Below are 15908 nucleotides of genomic sequence, written 5' to 3'. Positions count from 1 at the left end.
CAAGGTCTTGCCTATAACCCTTGCCCTCTTGTCTCCTCAGTTTGCTTGTTCTGTGGACACTCCCCCTGTCTAGAATTCACAGCTCTATTCCAACTGCTGACAGCATTCTTTTGGTTCCAGTTTGGGCCCTCTTCCAGGAAGACCTCTTGGATTTGGCCATGGTGATGCCAGCACCGCACACCCTGAATGTTTGTGAATTTTCCCTCCACTCACCTTTGCCTGCCTTGAGGTATCCTGGCTGAGAATTCATCTGTCTTGTATAGGACAGACTGCTAAATGCCTGGTGGGTGTGGAGGGTGGAGGGTAGGAGTCATGACTCCTGTGTCCCACCAGGGACAGCTGCTCCTATGATCTGGGCTCAAGGAGTGCTCCATAAATGAGAACCTTCCTGACCGCAGAGCCCAGCTGGCTCCCCTGACTTCTATCCTGGCCGTGAGGAAAGAGGTCCTGGAGTCAGTCACTGCAGAGCTGGGCCCCAGGCATTTGAGTGGAAATGGAGAGGGTTGATCCTTAGGGTTCCTAGAATTTTCTTACCTTCTGTGTGGTATAAAAATCAAGACTGCAGTGGTTGGGAGATGAACAGGAAGAGGGCAGGAGGTAGAGGGCCAAGCAAAGGGCTCCACAGGGAGGAGTGGGATGAGGTGAGCATAGACTGAGATGGGCAGAGGTGGGGCTCAGGCTCGCAGCTAATTTGCAAAATTTTGAGATGTATGATTCCTTTATTTTTGACCTCAACTTACTGAGCAATGCCGTAGCTATGGAACAGAAGCATTTTTTGCACTCTTTTTGTGAGCCAGGCCCTGTAGGAGGGATTGTGGATGGCAAAACCTCAGGTTCTGCCCAAATCCTCCCCTTGGGGGCTGGAGGGTCTCTAGTTAATTGGCATTCCGGTACTTAAGGCCACTTTTGGGTAGAGGTTTGGCAAGGATGGAGTGTCCAGACCTACGATCCTCTAAGAACTTTACTTTTTAAAAACAGCCACCCAAATGGTGGTGGCGTGGGGAGCAGGTGGTGGTGAAGGGACTGGGGTGTCTGGCCATGGCCATATACAGAGGAGACTCTGTGAGCCCTCTCCCTGCCTGAGGGACACCTAACTTTATAGCAGCTACATAGGGTCAACGGGAGGCCCACCAAGTCCCTGAAATCCAGGGACAGGGAAGGAAGTGGTGGAGGGGAGGCTGACCCATCTCTAAAAGGTTGTGCCACTATGAGTAGAGCCCCCAGGGGAGAGGCCCCATTAGAGCCCACAGGTCCCCTCAGGTAAGCAGTGGCTCATCCTCTGCCTCAGCTACCCACACCCCCGGCTCAGCCAGTGGCACCAGTAGCACATCGTCCTCATCTTCCGGGGCCAGGACTGCTGTGTGGGGTCCAGGGGAGCTCCGGGTTGGTCCTGGGGGCCCCAGGCTGGGCAACAGGCGGCCTCGCAGGGCCTGCACCACTCCAGACAATAGTGATGGTTCTAGGGGCAGTGAAGGCAGTGGCCCTGGGGCTTCAGGGACAGTAGTGGGGGCTGGAGACGTGCTAGCAGATGGCAGGGGAGCCTTGATGGGCAGTGGGGGTGCCTGCTCCCCATCTTGTCCACCTACTGCCCCGCCCTCACGGGCTGGACCTGTGCCACCATCTAGGGCCTCAAGGGGAGCAGCGGAAGGTGTGACCTGGGATCTGGCCTCAGAGGCCCGAGCTGGGGTATTGGTTCGAGGGAGCAAGCCCCAGCGGCGGAGACGGCGTACCAGGCGTCGCATCAAGCGGCCCCGCTGACGACGGCGGGCACCTGGGCCACCTCCTGGAGTCATATCCTGGCGTAAGATCTGTAGCAGAGAACGCAGGTTGCCCAGCACTGAATTCTGCAAGGAGATGAGGAGGCCTCAGAGTCAGAGGGCCAAAGGTTGAATGAAGGAGGGTACAGGGGCAGGGCCACAGCAGAACTAGGACCAGGAGGTGCTAGGGTTGTGGGGAGTGACTTACATCATTAGGATTCTCTGTAGGAAAGTCTTCTACAGGTGGGATGGCACCCTGGGCAATGAGCTGCCCATAGGAAGGGGGTGCCTGCTGCTGCACAATCTCAGCCTCCATCCGGGAGAGGGGGGCAAAGATGCTAGAAGGAATGAGCACTGCTCAGTCACTGGTAGTTCTCGGCCAGAGTAGACCACCTCAGCCTGGACAGTCCTCCCACTTCCACACCCGGGCCAGGCCAGCTAGAGCTGTGCCATGGCTTTCCCAAAGGTCATCTGAGGTCCCTCCTCCCTTGAAACTGCTTTCAGGATCTGGACCTGTCCCTTACAGGACACAACTGACAAGCTGATCATGGGAGCCTCTCCCCAAGGTGGGCACTTTCATGGTCTCCTGTAGCTGCACGGCCCAGCCTCACCCTCAGGGTCTACTCTTCTACTGCCAGCCCCACTCCCACTGACCTGTACTCCTGGGTGCGAATGGCATAGAGCTTGCAGGTGCAGCCCAGGGCGATGACCAGGAGCAGGCCGCACACTAGGCTGCCAATGACTGCAGCTGTAATGACCTTGCGGGGCAGAACATAGGAGCAGTCCCACTCATCACTGCCGTCCGCACAGTCTGGCTGCCCATCGCACACCCATGTCTCATACACGCACTTCTCGTCCCGGCATCGGAAATTGCCAGGCTGGCAATGCCGACAGCGTCTCTCGTCTGCTCCATCAGCACAGAAAGTCTGGTAGTTGCAGCGGTCAGCAGGCAGGTAGCAGGCTGTGGCACCAGAGGTGCCAGCAGCCCCGCAGGGAAAGTGTCCAGGTGGGCAGCCTGGGCAGTCCTCCTCATCTGTGCCGTCAGCACAGTCCCATGAGCCATCACAGCGCTGTGCCTCACTGTAGCAGCGCTCACCTAGGCCTTCGCCAGCCCCCAGGCCAGAGCCTAAGCCACAGGGTCTGTCCCAAGGCAAGCAATAGCCCCGCACATGGTAGGTGGCATTGAAGCCACGACCATTGCTCCAAGCAACTGTGTGGTAGGACACAACAGCCTGGCCAGACAGTGTCTCCACAGTGACAGCCTTGCCATTGCTGAAGTGGGTGAGACTACGCAGTAGTCGGGAGCTCTCAGGGGGCCCAGGGCCATCATACACATGCACTGCATCTCCAAAGCCCAAGTCCAGGGCTGTGAAGCGCACGGCCAGCCGCCGGCCATCATGGGGGTCCAGCAGCCAATGGCAGGACTGGGGGTGGGAGACTGAGGCTAGGTGTGTATATCCAGGGGAGGAGAAGACTCCATAGAAGTCCTCCAAGGTGAGATTGCAAGGCAGGGAGGGGACGGGTCTTGGGGTCAGGCCAGGGAAGGGGTCTGAGCTGCAACCTGCTTCATCAGAGCCATCGCCACAGGCATCAATCCCATCACAGCGCTGGACAGCAGATACACAGCGGTGGTTCAGGCACTGAAACTCTTCCTGCAGGCACATCAGCCAATCTGCAGAGGCACCAAAGAGAGGGGCTGTGAAGCACCAGAACCCTCAGGATCCTCCCCTCCTGCCTGGGGCTTTCACTGCCTGCTCCTCAGACATCCCTGTCCAGCCTACCTTGGCTGTAGGAGAGCAGGAAGCCCTGGCCCATGGGTGCTCTGGCCCCAGCATAGCTGTAAGTGATGGTGACGTTGCCCCCGGGCAGCTGCAGAGGGCTGGGAGGTGCCTCACACAGGGAGATCAGTGGCTGGAGAGGGGAGCGTAGGGTTAAGCGCTCTGAGCCACAGGCCAGGTGTAGCTTCTGGAACCTATGGGAGTAGAGGAGAGCAGGACATGAGATACTCTTGACTGCTGCTGGCTTTCTCCTCCCCTGGTGCCACCAGGCCCCTTGTATCCCAGGAAGCACAAACAGCTGCTTATCCATGATCTAATGGCCAAATGAAAACTCAGTTAGCCTATTTATTCATTTATTTAGAGACAGAGTTTCGCTCTTGTCACCCAGGCTGGAGTGCAATGGCGTGATCTTGGATCACAGCAACCTCCACCTCTCAAGTTCAAGTGAGTCTCCTGCCTCAGCCTCCCAAGTAGCTAGGATTACAGGTGCCCGCCACCACACCTGGCTAATTTTGTATTTTTAATAGAGATGGGGTTTCACCATGTTGGTCAGGCTGGTCTTGAACTCCTGGCCTCAGGTGATCCACCCGCCTTGGTCTCCCAAAGTGCTGGGATTACTGGCGTGAGCCACCATGCCTGGCAGCCAAATTATTTTTAAGTCAATATAGTCAATGGGGATCTTCCTAACATGGGCTGGTATTGCCATGAGACCATAAAATATATCCTAGAGCCCTTTGGAAAAATTGACTTGTGTTCTGGGACTGAGTTAAAAAGAGGTGCACTGCATTCCAGTTGTAGCACTGTCACCCAAGTACGGTACCAGCAGTAACTGGTGATTACCATACAGTTCAATTAACCAGAACTCACCATCTTATCCCACCACACTGTGCCAGATGTGAGACCTGGGTTGGTTCTGCATGGCATTCTGATCCCTTTGCCCCACCAGCCTCTCTACAGATTGCCCTCTCTCTTTGCCTACCCCTTTCTGGGTAAATTCATGGAAAATGAACTATGTGAGGCAAATAGCCAGGTACTTAATATGATCCCCAAACAATGACCAAGGTCGGGGAGCCTGGGGAGACTTGGAATGTTTAAAAGATCCAGAGAGGCTGAGGAATGTTCTAAGCTGATTAAGGAGTAGTTCTGAATCTCAGGCAGGACATGCAATGAATGGAAGGACTCTTCAGAACAGTTCTATCTGAGCTGAGGACCGTTTGTAGAGGGGCCTCTGTCCTTTGGAGATGCGCAGGACCCAAGCTAGATGTCCACTCTAGCCCAGCTCCACCTCAATTCACTGAGTCTGACTCAGAAAAAGTCAGGCTTTTAGGGCACACTAGGCCAAATCAAATTCTACTCTTTCCCCCTGTTGACAAGGATGGAAATTCCATAGAGAAGTGATCCCTGAATGGGCCAGGCCCAGTGGCTCATTCCTTTAATCCCAGCACTTTGGGAGGCCCAGGCGGGCGGATCACTTGAGGTGAGGAGTTCAAGACCAGCCTGGCCAACGTGGTGAAACCCTGTCTCTACTAAAAATACAAAAAAAAAAGTTAGCTGGGCATGGTGGCGGGCACCTGCAATCCCAGCTACTTGGGAGGCCAAGGCAGGAGAATCGCCTGAACCCGGGAGGTGGAGGTTGCAATGAGCTGAGATCGTGCCATTGCACTCCACCCGGGTGACAAGAGTGAAACACCGTCTCAAAAAAAAAAAAAAAAAAAAAAGAAGTGATCCCTGAAGACTTCCAATGGAGGGGAAGGGGCAGGGGAGAAGAATGGGTTCTTGCTCTTGTTCCGCTTCTTACCTGATGGTGACAGTCTGTTCCTTGCTGCCTAGGATGAGCCAGCTGCAGTTGGCAGGGGAGGTGCGGCTATCCCGGACCAGGGGCCTCTGTAAGGTGCCCTGCACTTCTAAGAGCACTGCTGGGGGGTCCTCACAAGCTGGAGAGAGGAAGGTAGGACACTGGTAGTAGACAGCCCCTTTGCATCCCACCCTTCCCCTTCCACTTGGAGGCTTGAGGTTTCCAAAAGTCTGGGCTCTGCAAGGAGGAGCAGAGTATCTGCCCCAGCCCACGTACATCCTAGAGTTACAGCCCTCTAGCTTCGCTCTTTCTCTCCTCATTCTTCATAGCTTCACCAGTAAATACTAATACCACGAACAATTCTGACGTCTGCTTTGTGCCAGCCACTGAACCAGGAGGAGCAGGAAATACTGCCTCTACCCTCAGGGAGACTACATCCTGGTTAGGACGATCAAGCATAGATATTCCCAGAAAAAATAAAATAGTACATAGCAACTACCAGATGAAGGTCCACACCGAGCCTCAGTTTCCTTATCTATAAATAAAGGCTAAATTATCTCCCCTCTAAAACTTTGGTAGGTCCCATGGAATTCAGGGAACAGAGAGTCCTTCTCGAGTGTTCCCTCATTCCCAAGCCCACGGAGCCCCAGAGGTTCCCTCAACTCACCATGATTTGGAAAAATAATCCGGTCTGGATGGGCCAGAGCGCCTCCTAGAGGAGGAACGAGAAAGGGCAGGAGCGTGAGACACTCCTTAGGAGTTTTCTTCTTCACCTGAGCAACTCAAGGAAGCCCTCCCGGACTTCCGGGCAGTTAATCCGAAGAGGGAGTGGCGGGTGGGAGAGGGCTGCGGCGTGGGACTTCCAGGGAAGGAAGGTCCGGCAGCAGGGCCTTGTGGGGTTGGTGGGGTGATCTAGGGGAAGCCGGAGAGAGGACCAGGGCCCAGCGGAGCAGCTGAAGACTTCCTGGGGGTTGGGGCCGGCAGTGCTGGGGGCGGCGGCAGGGGCTGGCGGGAATGCGCAGGCAGGATAGAGTGCGGGGCCGCACTGGAGGGAGTTAGAGCTGCTGGCCCGGTGACAGAAGGCTGGGGGTTGGTCTCGTTTCGGTTCTTACCAACGAGGAGGAGGAGGAGGGTGGCCGACAGCATCCTGGGCTGTCCAGAGGTGCCGGAAGGGTCCCGGAGCTTCTGTGGTCTACCCGATGGGGTCGCGGCGGAGCCCCGGGCGCCCAGTCTCCCCGGTGCCGCCTCCCCAAGGGGGCTCCATGGCCCGGGCTCGACCCGTGCTCTGGATGCCAGGGCTGAGAGCGGGGAGGCGGCGGCAGCCCGGGAGTAGGGGCGGTGCCTTTCGCCAACTTTGGAGTTGTTTTCTCCGGCCGCCGCCGCACTCTTTCTCCCGGGGCCAGCTCCCGAAGCCCCGGGTCTCGGCACTGGGGCGCGCCCTCGCCTACAGCCCGCCCGCAGGCCGCGAGCACCCCTGGCCTGGCCTGGTCGCCACCTGCCGGGGTTTGAGACCACTTCCTCTTCTGGCCAAACTTTGCCGACTGTCAGCCCCCAGGGCCGGCCGGGTGCTGCTCCACTCCTCCAGCGCGTCCAGCCAGCGGAGCGCAACAGGGAAGCGGGGGAGGGGGAGAGGTGGCTCGGCCCGGCGCCCCGGCCCTTGCCCAGGCTGTACCCCCGCCCGCCCAGGGGTTGGAGTAGCCGGGGCGGGTGACGAGCCCGGTCCCACCCCTGCCAATCAACGCACGGGCCACACCCACTTGCTCGCCTTAACCCCTTTCCCGGCCCTGCCGGACTTGTCAGACGGGCCCTTGACTTGCAGCTTCAGCTTCTACATTTAACCCTGCTTTGTTTAATCCTTGGGGTGTAACACGTTTGTCGTTACAGGACACGTTTGTCATATGTTTGTCACACGTTTGTCAAAGGACGTCTGCTTATTCCATAACTGTGATGTCTTTCCTTTGGGCCCTAAGCTCTCAGTACTTTTCTTGTCCCAGGGTCTGAGATCCGGCAGCACTTTTCGGAGTGAGACTTTATTACAGCTATTACCACACGGTATGGTAATTATTTGTTCGTCATTCCCGCCCCCGCCCCGGCCCCGCCCCGCCCCTTCTCTGCAAACTGAAACTTCCCGTAGGCTGGGGCCTAGACTGTTTACCTTTGCACCTACAAGGGCTTCTCTCCTGCTGAGACACAGGAAGAACTCAATAAATGGTAAATAAATGAATAAGTACGCCTTCTCCATTTGCTGGCTGTGACCTCCAGAAAATTACTTAACCTCTCTGTTCTTCTCAGGTATAAAATGAGGCTTATGATAGTGCAACTTCCTCTTAAGGTTGTTGCTAACATTTAAGGAGAGCAAGTTGCCTTGACGTACAGGAAGTGCTCCGTATCTGGTAGCAACTATTATTATCAGTCACAGAAGGTGTTTCTAATTTGTGTGAGCTGGAGGTTACCGATTTCCTGTGGCACTGATAGATAACATTAATAAACAATATTGAAGCTCAGAATTTTCAGTGAAAAAATAAACACAACAAATAGCAAACAATTTTAGATTTTTCCACTTTTCAGACACAGATCTAAGTAAGCACTTTACTAAATACTTAGGAACTATTTTAGTATCTACTAAATACATTAACACTTTACAAGTATTTGCGGGTTTAATCCTCTCAACAACCGTGTGAAGTAGATACTATTATTACTTCCAATTTCCAAGGTATTCCGAGAAATGCAGGCGCAGAAAAGTTAAGTATTTTGCCCAAGATCTAGTACAGTGGGCCCTCCATATCTTGGGTTCTGCATTCGCAGATTTAACTGATCGTAGATGGAAAATATTGTTGGGGTGGGGTTGGGGGAATTGAGTGGAATTGCATCTTTTTTTTTGTTTGTTTGTTTGTTTTTTGAGACGGAGTCTTGCTCTGTCGCCTAGGGTGGAGTGCAGTGGCGTGATCTCTCGCTGCAACCTCCACCTCCCGCCTCCCGGGTTCAAGCAGTTCTCCTGCCTCAGCCTCCCGAGTAGCTGGGATTACAGGCGCCCGCCGCCACCATCCCGGCTAATTTTTGTATTTTGAGTAGAGACGGGTTTCATCATGTTGGCCAGGCTGGTCTCAAACACCTGACCTCAGGTGATCCATCCGCCTTGGCCCCCCAAAGTGCTGGGATTACAGGCGTGAGCCACCGCGCCCAGCCACGTCTGTTTTGAATATGTACATAATTTATTTCCCTGTCGTTATTCCCTAAACAATAAAGTATATTGACTATTCATATATGTATATTTGAGACAGCGTCTCGCTCAGGCTGGAGTGCAGTGGTGCGATCTCGGCTCACTGCAACTTCCGCCTCCCGCGTTCAAGCGATTCTCCCACCTCAGCCCCCACGCCGAGTAGCTGGGATTACAGGTGCGTGCCGCAAAGCCTAGCTAATTTTTGTATTTTTAGTAGAGATGGGGTTTCACTATGTTGGTCAGGCTGGTCACAAACTCCTGACCTCAGGTGATCCGCCCGCCTTGGCCTCCCAAAGTGCTGGGATTAACAAGTGTGAGCTACTGCGCCCGGCCATGAAGCTAGGGTTTAAACCCAGGCAATCTGGCTCTGGATAGAGCGCACATTCTGATCTTAACCACTTTCTCCCTTCTACAAATGATATAAAATAGTTGTTTTTTTTTTTTTTTTTTTTTTTGAGATGGAGTTTCACTTTTGTTGCCCAGGCTGGAGTTTAGTGACGCAATCTCGGCTCACTGCAACCTTCACCTCCCGGGTTCAAGCGATTCTTATGCCTCAGCCTCCCGAGTAGCTGGGATTACAGGCATGTGCCACCACGCTGGGCTAATTTTTGTATTTTTAGTAGAGACGGGGTTTCACTATGTTGGCCAGGCTGGTCACGAACTCCTGACCTCAGGTGAGGTCCCGCCTTGGCCACCCAAAGTGCTGGGATTACAGGTGTGAGCCACTGCGCCCGGCAATTTTAATCTTTAATTTTAATTAATTTATTTTTTGAGACAGTGTCTCACTCTACAAAATTGTGTAGTTGCACAATTTTGGCTTATTGCAACCTCGACCTCCTGGGCTCAGGTGATCTTCCCACCTCAGCCTCGTGAGTACTACAGGCGTGTGTCACCATGCCAGGCTAATTTTCATATCTTTTTTTTTTTTTGAGACAGAGTCTTGCTCTGTTGCCCAGGCTGGAGTGCAGTGGCGCGATCTTGGCTCACTGCAACCTCAGCCTCCTGTGTTCAAGCGATTATCCTGCCTCAGCCTCCCAAGTATCTGAGACTAAGGCACATGCCACCATGCCGGCTAATTTTTTGTATTTTTAATAGAGACGGGGTTTCACTGTGTTAGCCAGGATTGTCTCAATCTCCTGACCTTGTGATCTGTCCGCCTTGGCTTCCCAAAGTGCTGGGATTACAGGCGTGAGCCACTGTGCCTGGCCTAATTTTTGTATCTTTTGTGGAGACGGGGTTTCATCATGTTACCCAGGCTGGTCTTCAACACCTGGGCCAAGTGATCCTCCTGCTTCGGTCTCCCAAAGTGCTAGGATTATAGGCATGAGACACTCCACTCAGCCTATTTATTTATTTGTTTATATTTAATTTTATTTTTTTGAGACAGTCTCACTTCATTGACCAGGCTAGAGTGCAGTGGCACAATGTTAGCTCACTGTAACCTCCACCTCCCTGGCTCAAGTGATTCTCGTGCCTCAGCCTCCCAAGTAGCTGGGATTACAGGCACCTGCCACCATGCCTGAATAATTTTTGTATTTTTAGTAGAGACAGGGTTTTTGCCATGTTGACCAGGCTGGTCTTGAACTCCTTACCTCGAGTGATTCACCTGCCTTGACCTCCCAAAGTGCTGAGATTACAGGCATGAACCACTGCATTCAGCCCTATTATTTTTATTTTATTTTATTTGAGGTGGAGTTTTGCTCTTGTTGCCCAGACTGGAGTGCAGTGCACGACTTCAGCTCACCACAACCTCCGCCTCCCAGGTTCAAGCAATTCTCCTGCCTCAGCCTCCTAAGTAGCTGGGATTACAGGCATGCGCCACCACGCCCGCCCGGCTGATTTTTGTATTTTTAGTAGAGACGGGGTTTCTCCATGTTGGTCAGGCTGGTCTCGAACTCCCGACTTTAGGTGATCTGCCTGCCTCAGCCTCCCAAATGCTGGGATTATAGGTGTGAGGCACTGCGCCCGGCCGGCCCCATTATTTTTAAAGGCTAATCAAATAAGCAGTGGAAGTGGAAAAGGAACAAAGAAATCTGTAACTGATTGTGATCAACTAGTTGTGAACACCACTGTAACGGGCCAGCCAGAACAGTTTTCTTTTTTGTTTGTTTGATTGTTTTTTGCTTTTTTTTGAGACAGGATCTCACTCTGTCGCCCAGGCTGGGGTCCAGTGGCACGATCTTGGCTCACTGCAACCTCCACCTCCTGGGTTAAAGCGATTCTCCCACCTCAGCCTCCCAAGTAACCAGGATTACAGGCGCGTGCCACCATGCCCGGCTAATATTTGTATTTTTTGGTAGAGACGGAGTTTCACCATGTTGGCCAGGCTGGTCTCAAACTGCTGACCTCTGGTGGTCCACCCACATTGGCCTCCCAAATTGCTGGGGTTATAGGTGTGAGCCACCGCACACAGACTCAGAAGAGTTTTCTATTAATGACATTTATTGTTGTAGGGCCTCAGTTGGGCCTGATACCATAGAGTTGGCCATAAAAAGGCTCTTCTTCCACTTGGACCTTGGTCCCACGCCCTAACTCTCTCTTTGCTCCCAAGATTAATGAGAAGATTGAATAGAACCGTGAAGGTGGAAGCCAGGGATTTTTGATATCTTCAGGGATCCTGAAGCTAATCTCTCGAATCTCCTGCAGATTGGGATTGGGATAACTATAAATGACAAGCCCAGGAGTTTTGAGACAAGCCTGGAAAACATAGTAGGACCCCGTCTCTACAAAAAATACAAAAATTAGCTGGATGTGGTGGTGTGCATCTGTAGTCTCAGCTACTTGGGAGGCTGAGGTGGGAGGATTGCTTGAGCCCATGAGGTTGAGGCTGCAGTGAGCCAAGACTGCACCACTGCACCCCAGCCTGGGCAATAAAGCGAGACCATTAAAACAAAAAAAAAAAAAAGAAAGAAAAAGAACCCTGAAGGTGAGAGGGAGATGCAAAAGGAAGCAGGGCAAAGAGGTTGGGGAAATTGAAAATGTTTAGGTCCTAAAAGTGGTCACGGAAGTTTCAGCTGAGCGCTGGCTGTATTCTTGTTGGATGCCTGGAATTCTTAAGACTTCACTTTAGCTTCAAGGAGCTTACAGTCTAGTTGGAAAGAGAGATCAGATACGTAAATTAACAATGCCAGACAGCCATGGGGAGTACCCATGGGAATGGGCATCTCAGGGAGTAGGAGTTTGGAAAGGAAGCAGGAAAGGTGGTAGTGAGATGGGAAGAGTTATGGGGGTGAAGAAAGGGGGAAGAGAACCCATGGTCTGGAATGCTGAATAAACTAAAATTTACAGAAAATAGTCAAGACCTGTGCTGTTCAGGATAATCATCGTCAGGAAGAAATGGCACCCAGGTAGAACACACTTTCATTCTGTAAATATTTAAGTGCCTTGCAAGTACAAGACACTGTGGCAGACACTGGGAGTTAATATTCAAGAGTGAATGCAAACCAAAAAAAAAAAAAAAAGATGAGGGAAAAATTCAAGATGACATAGGTCTTTATAATGAGTTTAAGCTTTGATTAGCTTAGTGAGTTTCAGTGTTCAGGCCCATAAAAATCATATCCTAAACGATCAAGTACCTTTGGGAATGGGACTGTGGAAATATTCTTGGAAATCTTTGAGGAACTATGAAAAATAGTGAAAGTAGTGGGAAATGGACAGATGTTTATTTTTAATTATTTATTTATTTATTTGTAGAGATGGGGTCTTGATGTATTGCCCAGGCTGGTCTCAAACTGCTGGCCTCAAGCCATCCTCCTGCCTTGGCCTCCCAAAGGGTTGGGATTATAGGTGTGAGCCACCATGCCTGGCTGATGTTTAGTTTTTAAGATGATAATATCTAACTTTTATAGAGGACTCACCATATGCTAGGCATGGTTCTAAGCACTTCACATACATTATCTCATTTAATCCTGACCACATTAGGAAGTAGGTGTTATTTTTTGTCCTTATTTTTTAATTGAGGAAATTGAGTCATAGACGGTTTGACACTTTGCTCAAGATCAAACTACTAGCATCTGCAAGAGCCAAGACATAAGTGAAACTGTCTGAATCAGAAGCCTTGCTGTTAAACATGGTAGATTCTAGAATCTTCAGAGCAAGGAATTTAACACCTGGCTAATTTCTAGAATGGATGCCAGTCATTTACTTGTCTGTGTTCAGATTAATCCTGCTGCCTCTTCCTGCAAACTACACTTCCCAGGCTCTCTGGCCAAGTGACTTTGGGCTAGATTCAGCCAGCAGGAGGCACTAGTGGGAGACTGGAGGGGAGGTAGGGAAGGAGGACCCAGGGCCGGCCCCATCCCCTCTGCCTCAGCTTTGTCTTTAGCAGCAGCTGTGCATCTTCCATGGTGCTAATTCCCACTGAGTAGCCTGGCTTCTTAGGGGCTGGTGACACCACCTCCTCCCTTTGTTCCTCCAGCTTCCTGCTGTTGCTTATCTCTGGGCTACCTCACCATCTCCTTTTGGACTTTTAGCAATTTCATCATATTTTTCTCGTTCTTTGTTAAATTTCTTCTACTGAATTAACTGTTATGGACTGTTTACCTGACCAGATTCTGACCCATGGAGGTAATCATCACTAGTACCTGGCATAGTTCACCAACTAGACCCATCATTCTAAAATCATTCTTGGCTGGGGGTGGTGGCTCACGCCGGTAATCCCAACATATGGGAGGCCAAGGTGGGAGGATGGCTCGAGCCCAGGAGTTTGAGACCAGCCTGGGCAACATAAGGAGACCCCATCTTTACAAAAAATAAAAATAAATTAGCCAGGCCTGGTGGCACATGCCTGTGATCTCAGCTACTTGGGAAGCTGAGGTGGGAGGATCACTTGAACCCAGGAGGTTGAGGTTACAGAGAGCTGTGATCCCACCACCTTACTCTAGCCTGGGTGCATTCCCCATCTCAAAAAGAAAAAAGTTAATTAATTAAAAATAAAAATCGACTGGGTGCGGTGGCTCACGCCTGTAATCCCAGCACTTTGGGAGGCCCAGGCAGGCAGATCATGAGGTCAGGAGTTCAAGACCAGCCTGGCCAACATGGTGAAACCCCCATCTCTACTAAAAATATAAAAATTAGCTGGCCAGGTACGGTGGATCATGCCTGTAATCCCAGCAATTTGGGAGGCCAAGGTGGGCGGATCACTTGAGGTCAGAAGTTCGAGACCTGCTTGGCCAGCATGGTGAAACCCTGTCCCTACTAAAAATACAAAAAAATTAGCCAGGCATGGTGGCGGGCGCCTGTAATTCTAGCTACTCGGGAGGCTGAGGCAGGAGAATCGCTTAAACCCGGGAGGCAGAGTTTGTGGTGAGCTGAGATCGTGCCATTGCACCCCAGCCTGGGTGACAAGAGTGAAACTCCGCCTCAAAAAAAATAAAAAAATAAATAAAATAAAATACAGGCCGAGTGTGGTGGCTCACGGCTGTAATCCCAGCACTTTGGGAGGCTGAGGTGGGTGGATCACCTGAGGTCAGGAGTTTGAGACCAGCCTGGCCAACATGGTGAAATCCCGTCTCTACTAAAAATACAAAAATTAGCTGGGTGTGGTGGCAGGCGCCTGTAATCCTAGCTACTCAGGAGGCTGAGGCATGAGAATCGCTTGAACCCGGGAGGCGGAGGTTGCAGTGAGCTGAGATGACGCCACTGCACTCCAGCCTGGTGACAGAGTGAGACTTTGTTTCAAAATAAACAAACTAACACACAAAGAAAACCAAAAATCAGCTGGGTGTGGTGGCGGGCACCTGTAGTCCCAGCTACTCAGGAGGCTGAGGCAGGAGAATTGCTTGAACCTGGAAGGCGGAGGTTGCAGTGAGCCAAGATCATGCCATTGCACTCCAACCTGGGCAACTGAGCAAGACTCCATCTCAAAAAAATAAATAAATAAAAAGTAAAAAATAAATAAAAATACAAATCAATGTCTTTTTTGGGAGTATTACTTAGTACCATAAACATAGACTATCTAGATTTAAGCCAATAGGAAAATATGGGCTGAATGATAATACGATTAGTACCCTCAAGTTGAAATAGGTATTCATAATGCACACATCAAAACTGAGGTCAATCTGGAGAGTCCCAGTCAACATATGCAAAAATTAATTAAGGCCGGGCACAGTGGCTTACGCCTGTAATCCCAACACTTTGGGAGGCTGAGGTGGGCAGATTGCTCGAGCTCAGGAATTTGAGACCAGCCTATACAAAATGGTGAAACCCAATCTCTACAAAACATACAAAAATTAGCCACTGCTCTCCAGACTGGGTGACAGAGTAAGACCTTGTCTTAAAAAAAAAAATTAATTATATGAAGATGTAGAATAAGAGTTAATTAGATTTTAAGATGACATGAATTGGAATTGGGAGCTAGAAGACAAAATAAGGAATCTAAAGATTTTGACAACCTAGGATGATGGATCTGAGAGATCTACGATGACAGAGGAGATAAAAATGCAAAATTCAGGCCAGGCGCGATGGCTCACGCTTGTAATCCCAGCACTTTGGGAGGCCGAGGTGGGCGGATCATGAGGTCAGGAGATCGAGACCATCCTGGCTAACAAGGTGAAACCCCATCTCTACTAAAAATACAAAAATTAGCTGAGCATGGTGGCGGGTGCCTATAGTCCCAGCTACTCGGGAGGCTGAGGCAGGAGAATGGCGTGAACCCGGGAGGCAGAGCTTGCAGTGAGCCGAGATGGCGCCACTGCACTCCAGCCTGGGCAACAGAGCAAGACTCTGCCTCAAAAAAAAAAAAAAAAAAAAAATTGCAAAATCCTACAACTTAGGTTAAAAACACCAACTTACAGAAAGGACAGGTAGCTTAATTATTGTTTATGTAAAGAGGAATTAAGCCCAGAAACTTGGGAGGCTGAGGTGGGAGAATTTCTTGAGCCCAGAAGTTTGAGTCCAGCCAGGGCAACATAGCAAGACCCCTTCTTTAAAAATAAAAACTAGGAGCCCGGCACGGTGGCTCACACCTGTAATCCCAGTGCTTTTAGGAGGCTGAGGCAGGCGGATCACTTAAGGTCCGGAGTTCAAGACCAGCCTGGGCAACATGGCGAAACCCTGTTTCTACTAAAAATACAAAAATGAGCCAGGTGTGGTGGCGTGTGCCTGTAATCCCAGCTACTTGGGAGGCTGAGGCAGGAGAATTGCTTGAATCTGGGAGGTGGAGGTTGCGGTGAGCTGAGATTGCGCCATTGCACTCCAGCCTGGACAACAAGAGTGAAACTCCATCTCAAAAATAAATAAAATAAAATAAAATAAAAAAATAAAAACTAGGGGCCAGGCGCAGTGGCTCATGCCTGTAATCCTAGCACTTTGGGAGGCCAAGGTCAGAGGACTGCCTGAAGCCAGGAGTTTGAGACCAG

General features: G+C 51.0%; 1 protein-coding gene across 1 annotated transcript; it reads right to left on the bottom strand.

Annotated features, from left to right (window-relative positions):
- Positions 1–703: 703 nt before the first annotated feature.
- On the bottom strand, positions 704–6622 carry LRP10 (LDL receptor related protein 10). Its single transcript, NM_001131586.1, is given in 7 exon segments — positions 704–1844; positions 1966–2095; positions 2412–3429; positions 3539–3729; positions 5334–5469; positions 5998–6042; positions 6443–6622. Coding segments are annotated over 7 exon segments (2142 nt in total). The 5' UTR covers positions 6477–6622; the 3' UTR covers positions 704–1256.
- Positions 6623–15908: the final 9286 nt, after the last annotated feature.

Source organism: Pongo abelii, chromosome 15 (assembly GCF_028885655.2).
Source record: "Pongo abelii isolate AG06213 chromosome 15, NHGRI_mPonAbe1-v2.0_pri, whole genome shotgun sequence".
Classification (NCBI taxonomy): domain Eukaryota; kingdom Metazoa; phylum Chordata; class Mammalia; order Primates; family Hominidae; genus Pongo; species Pongo abelii.
The sequence above is the reverse complement of the archived record's forward strand: the minus strand, read 5'-3'. Positions and strand labels throughout refer to the sequence as shown.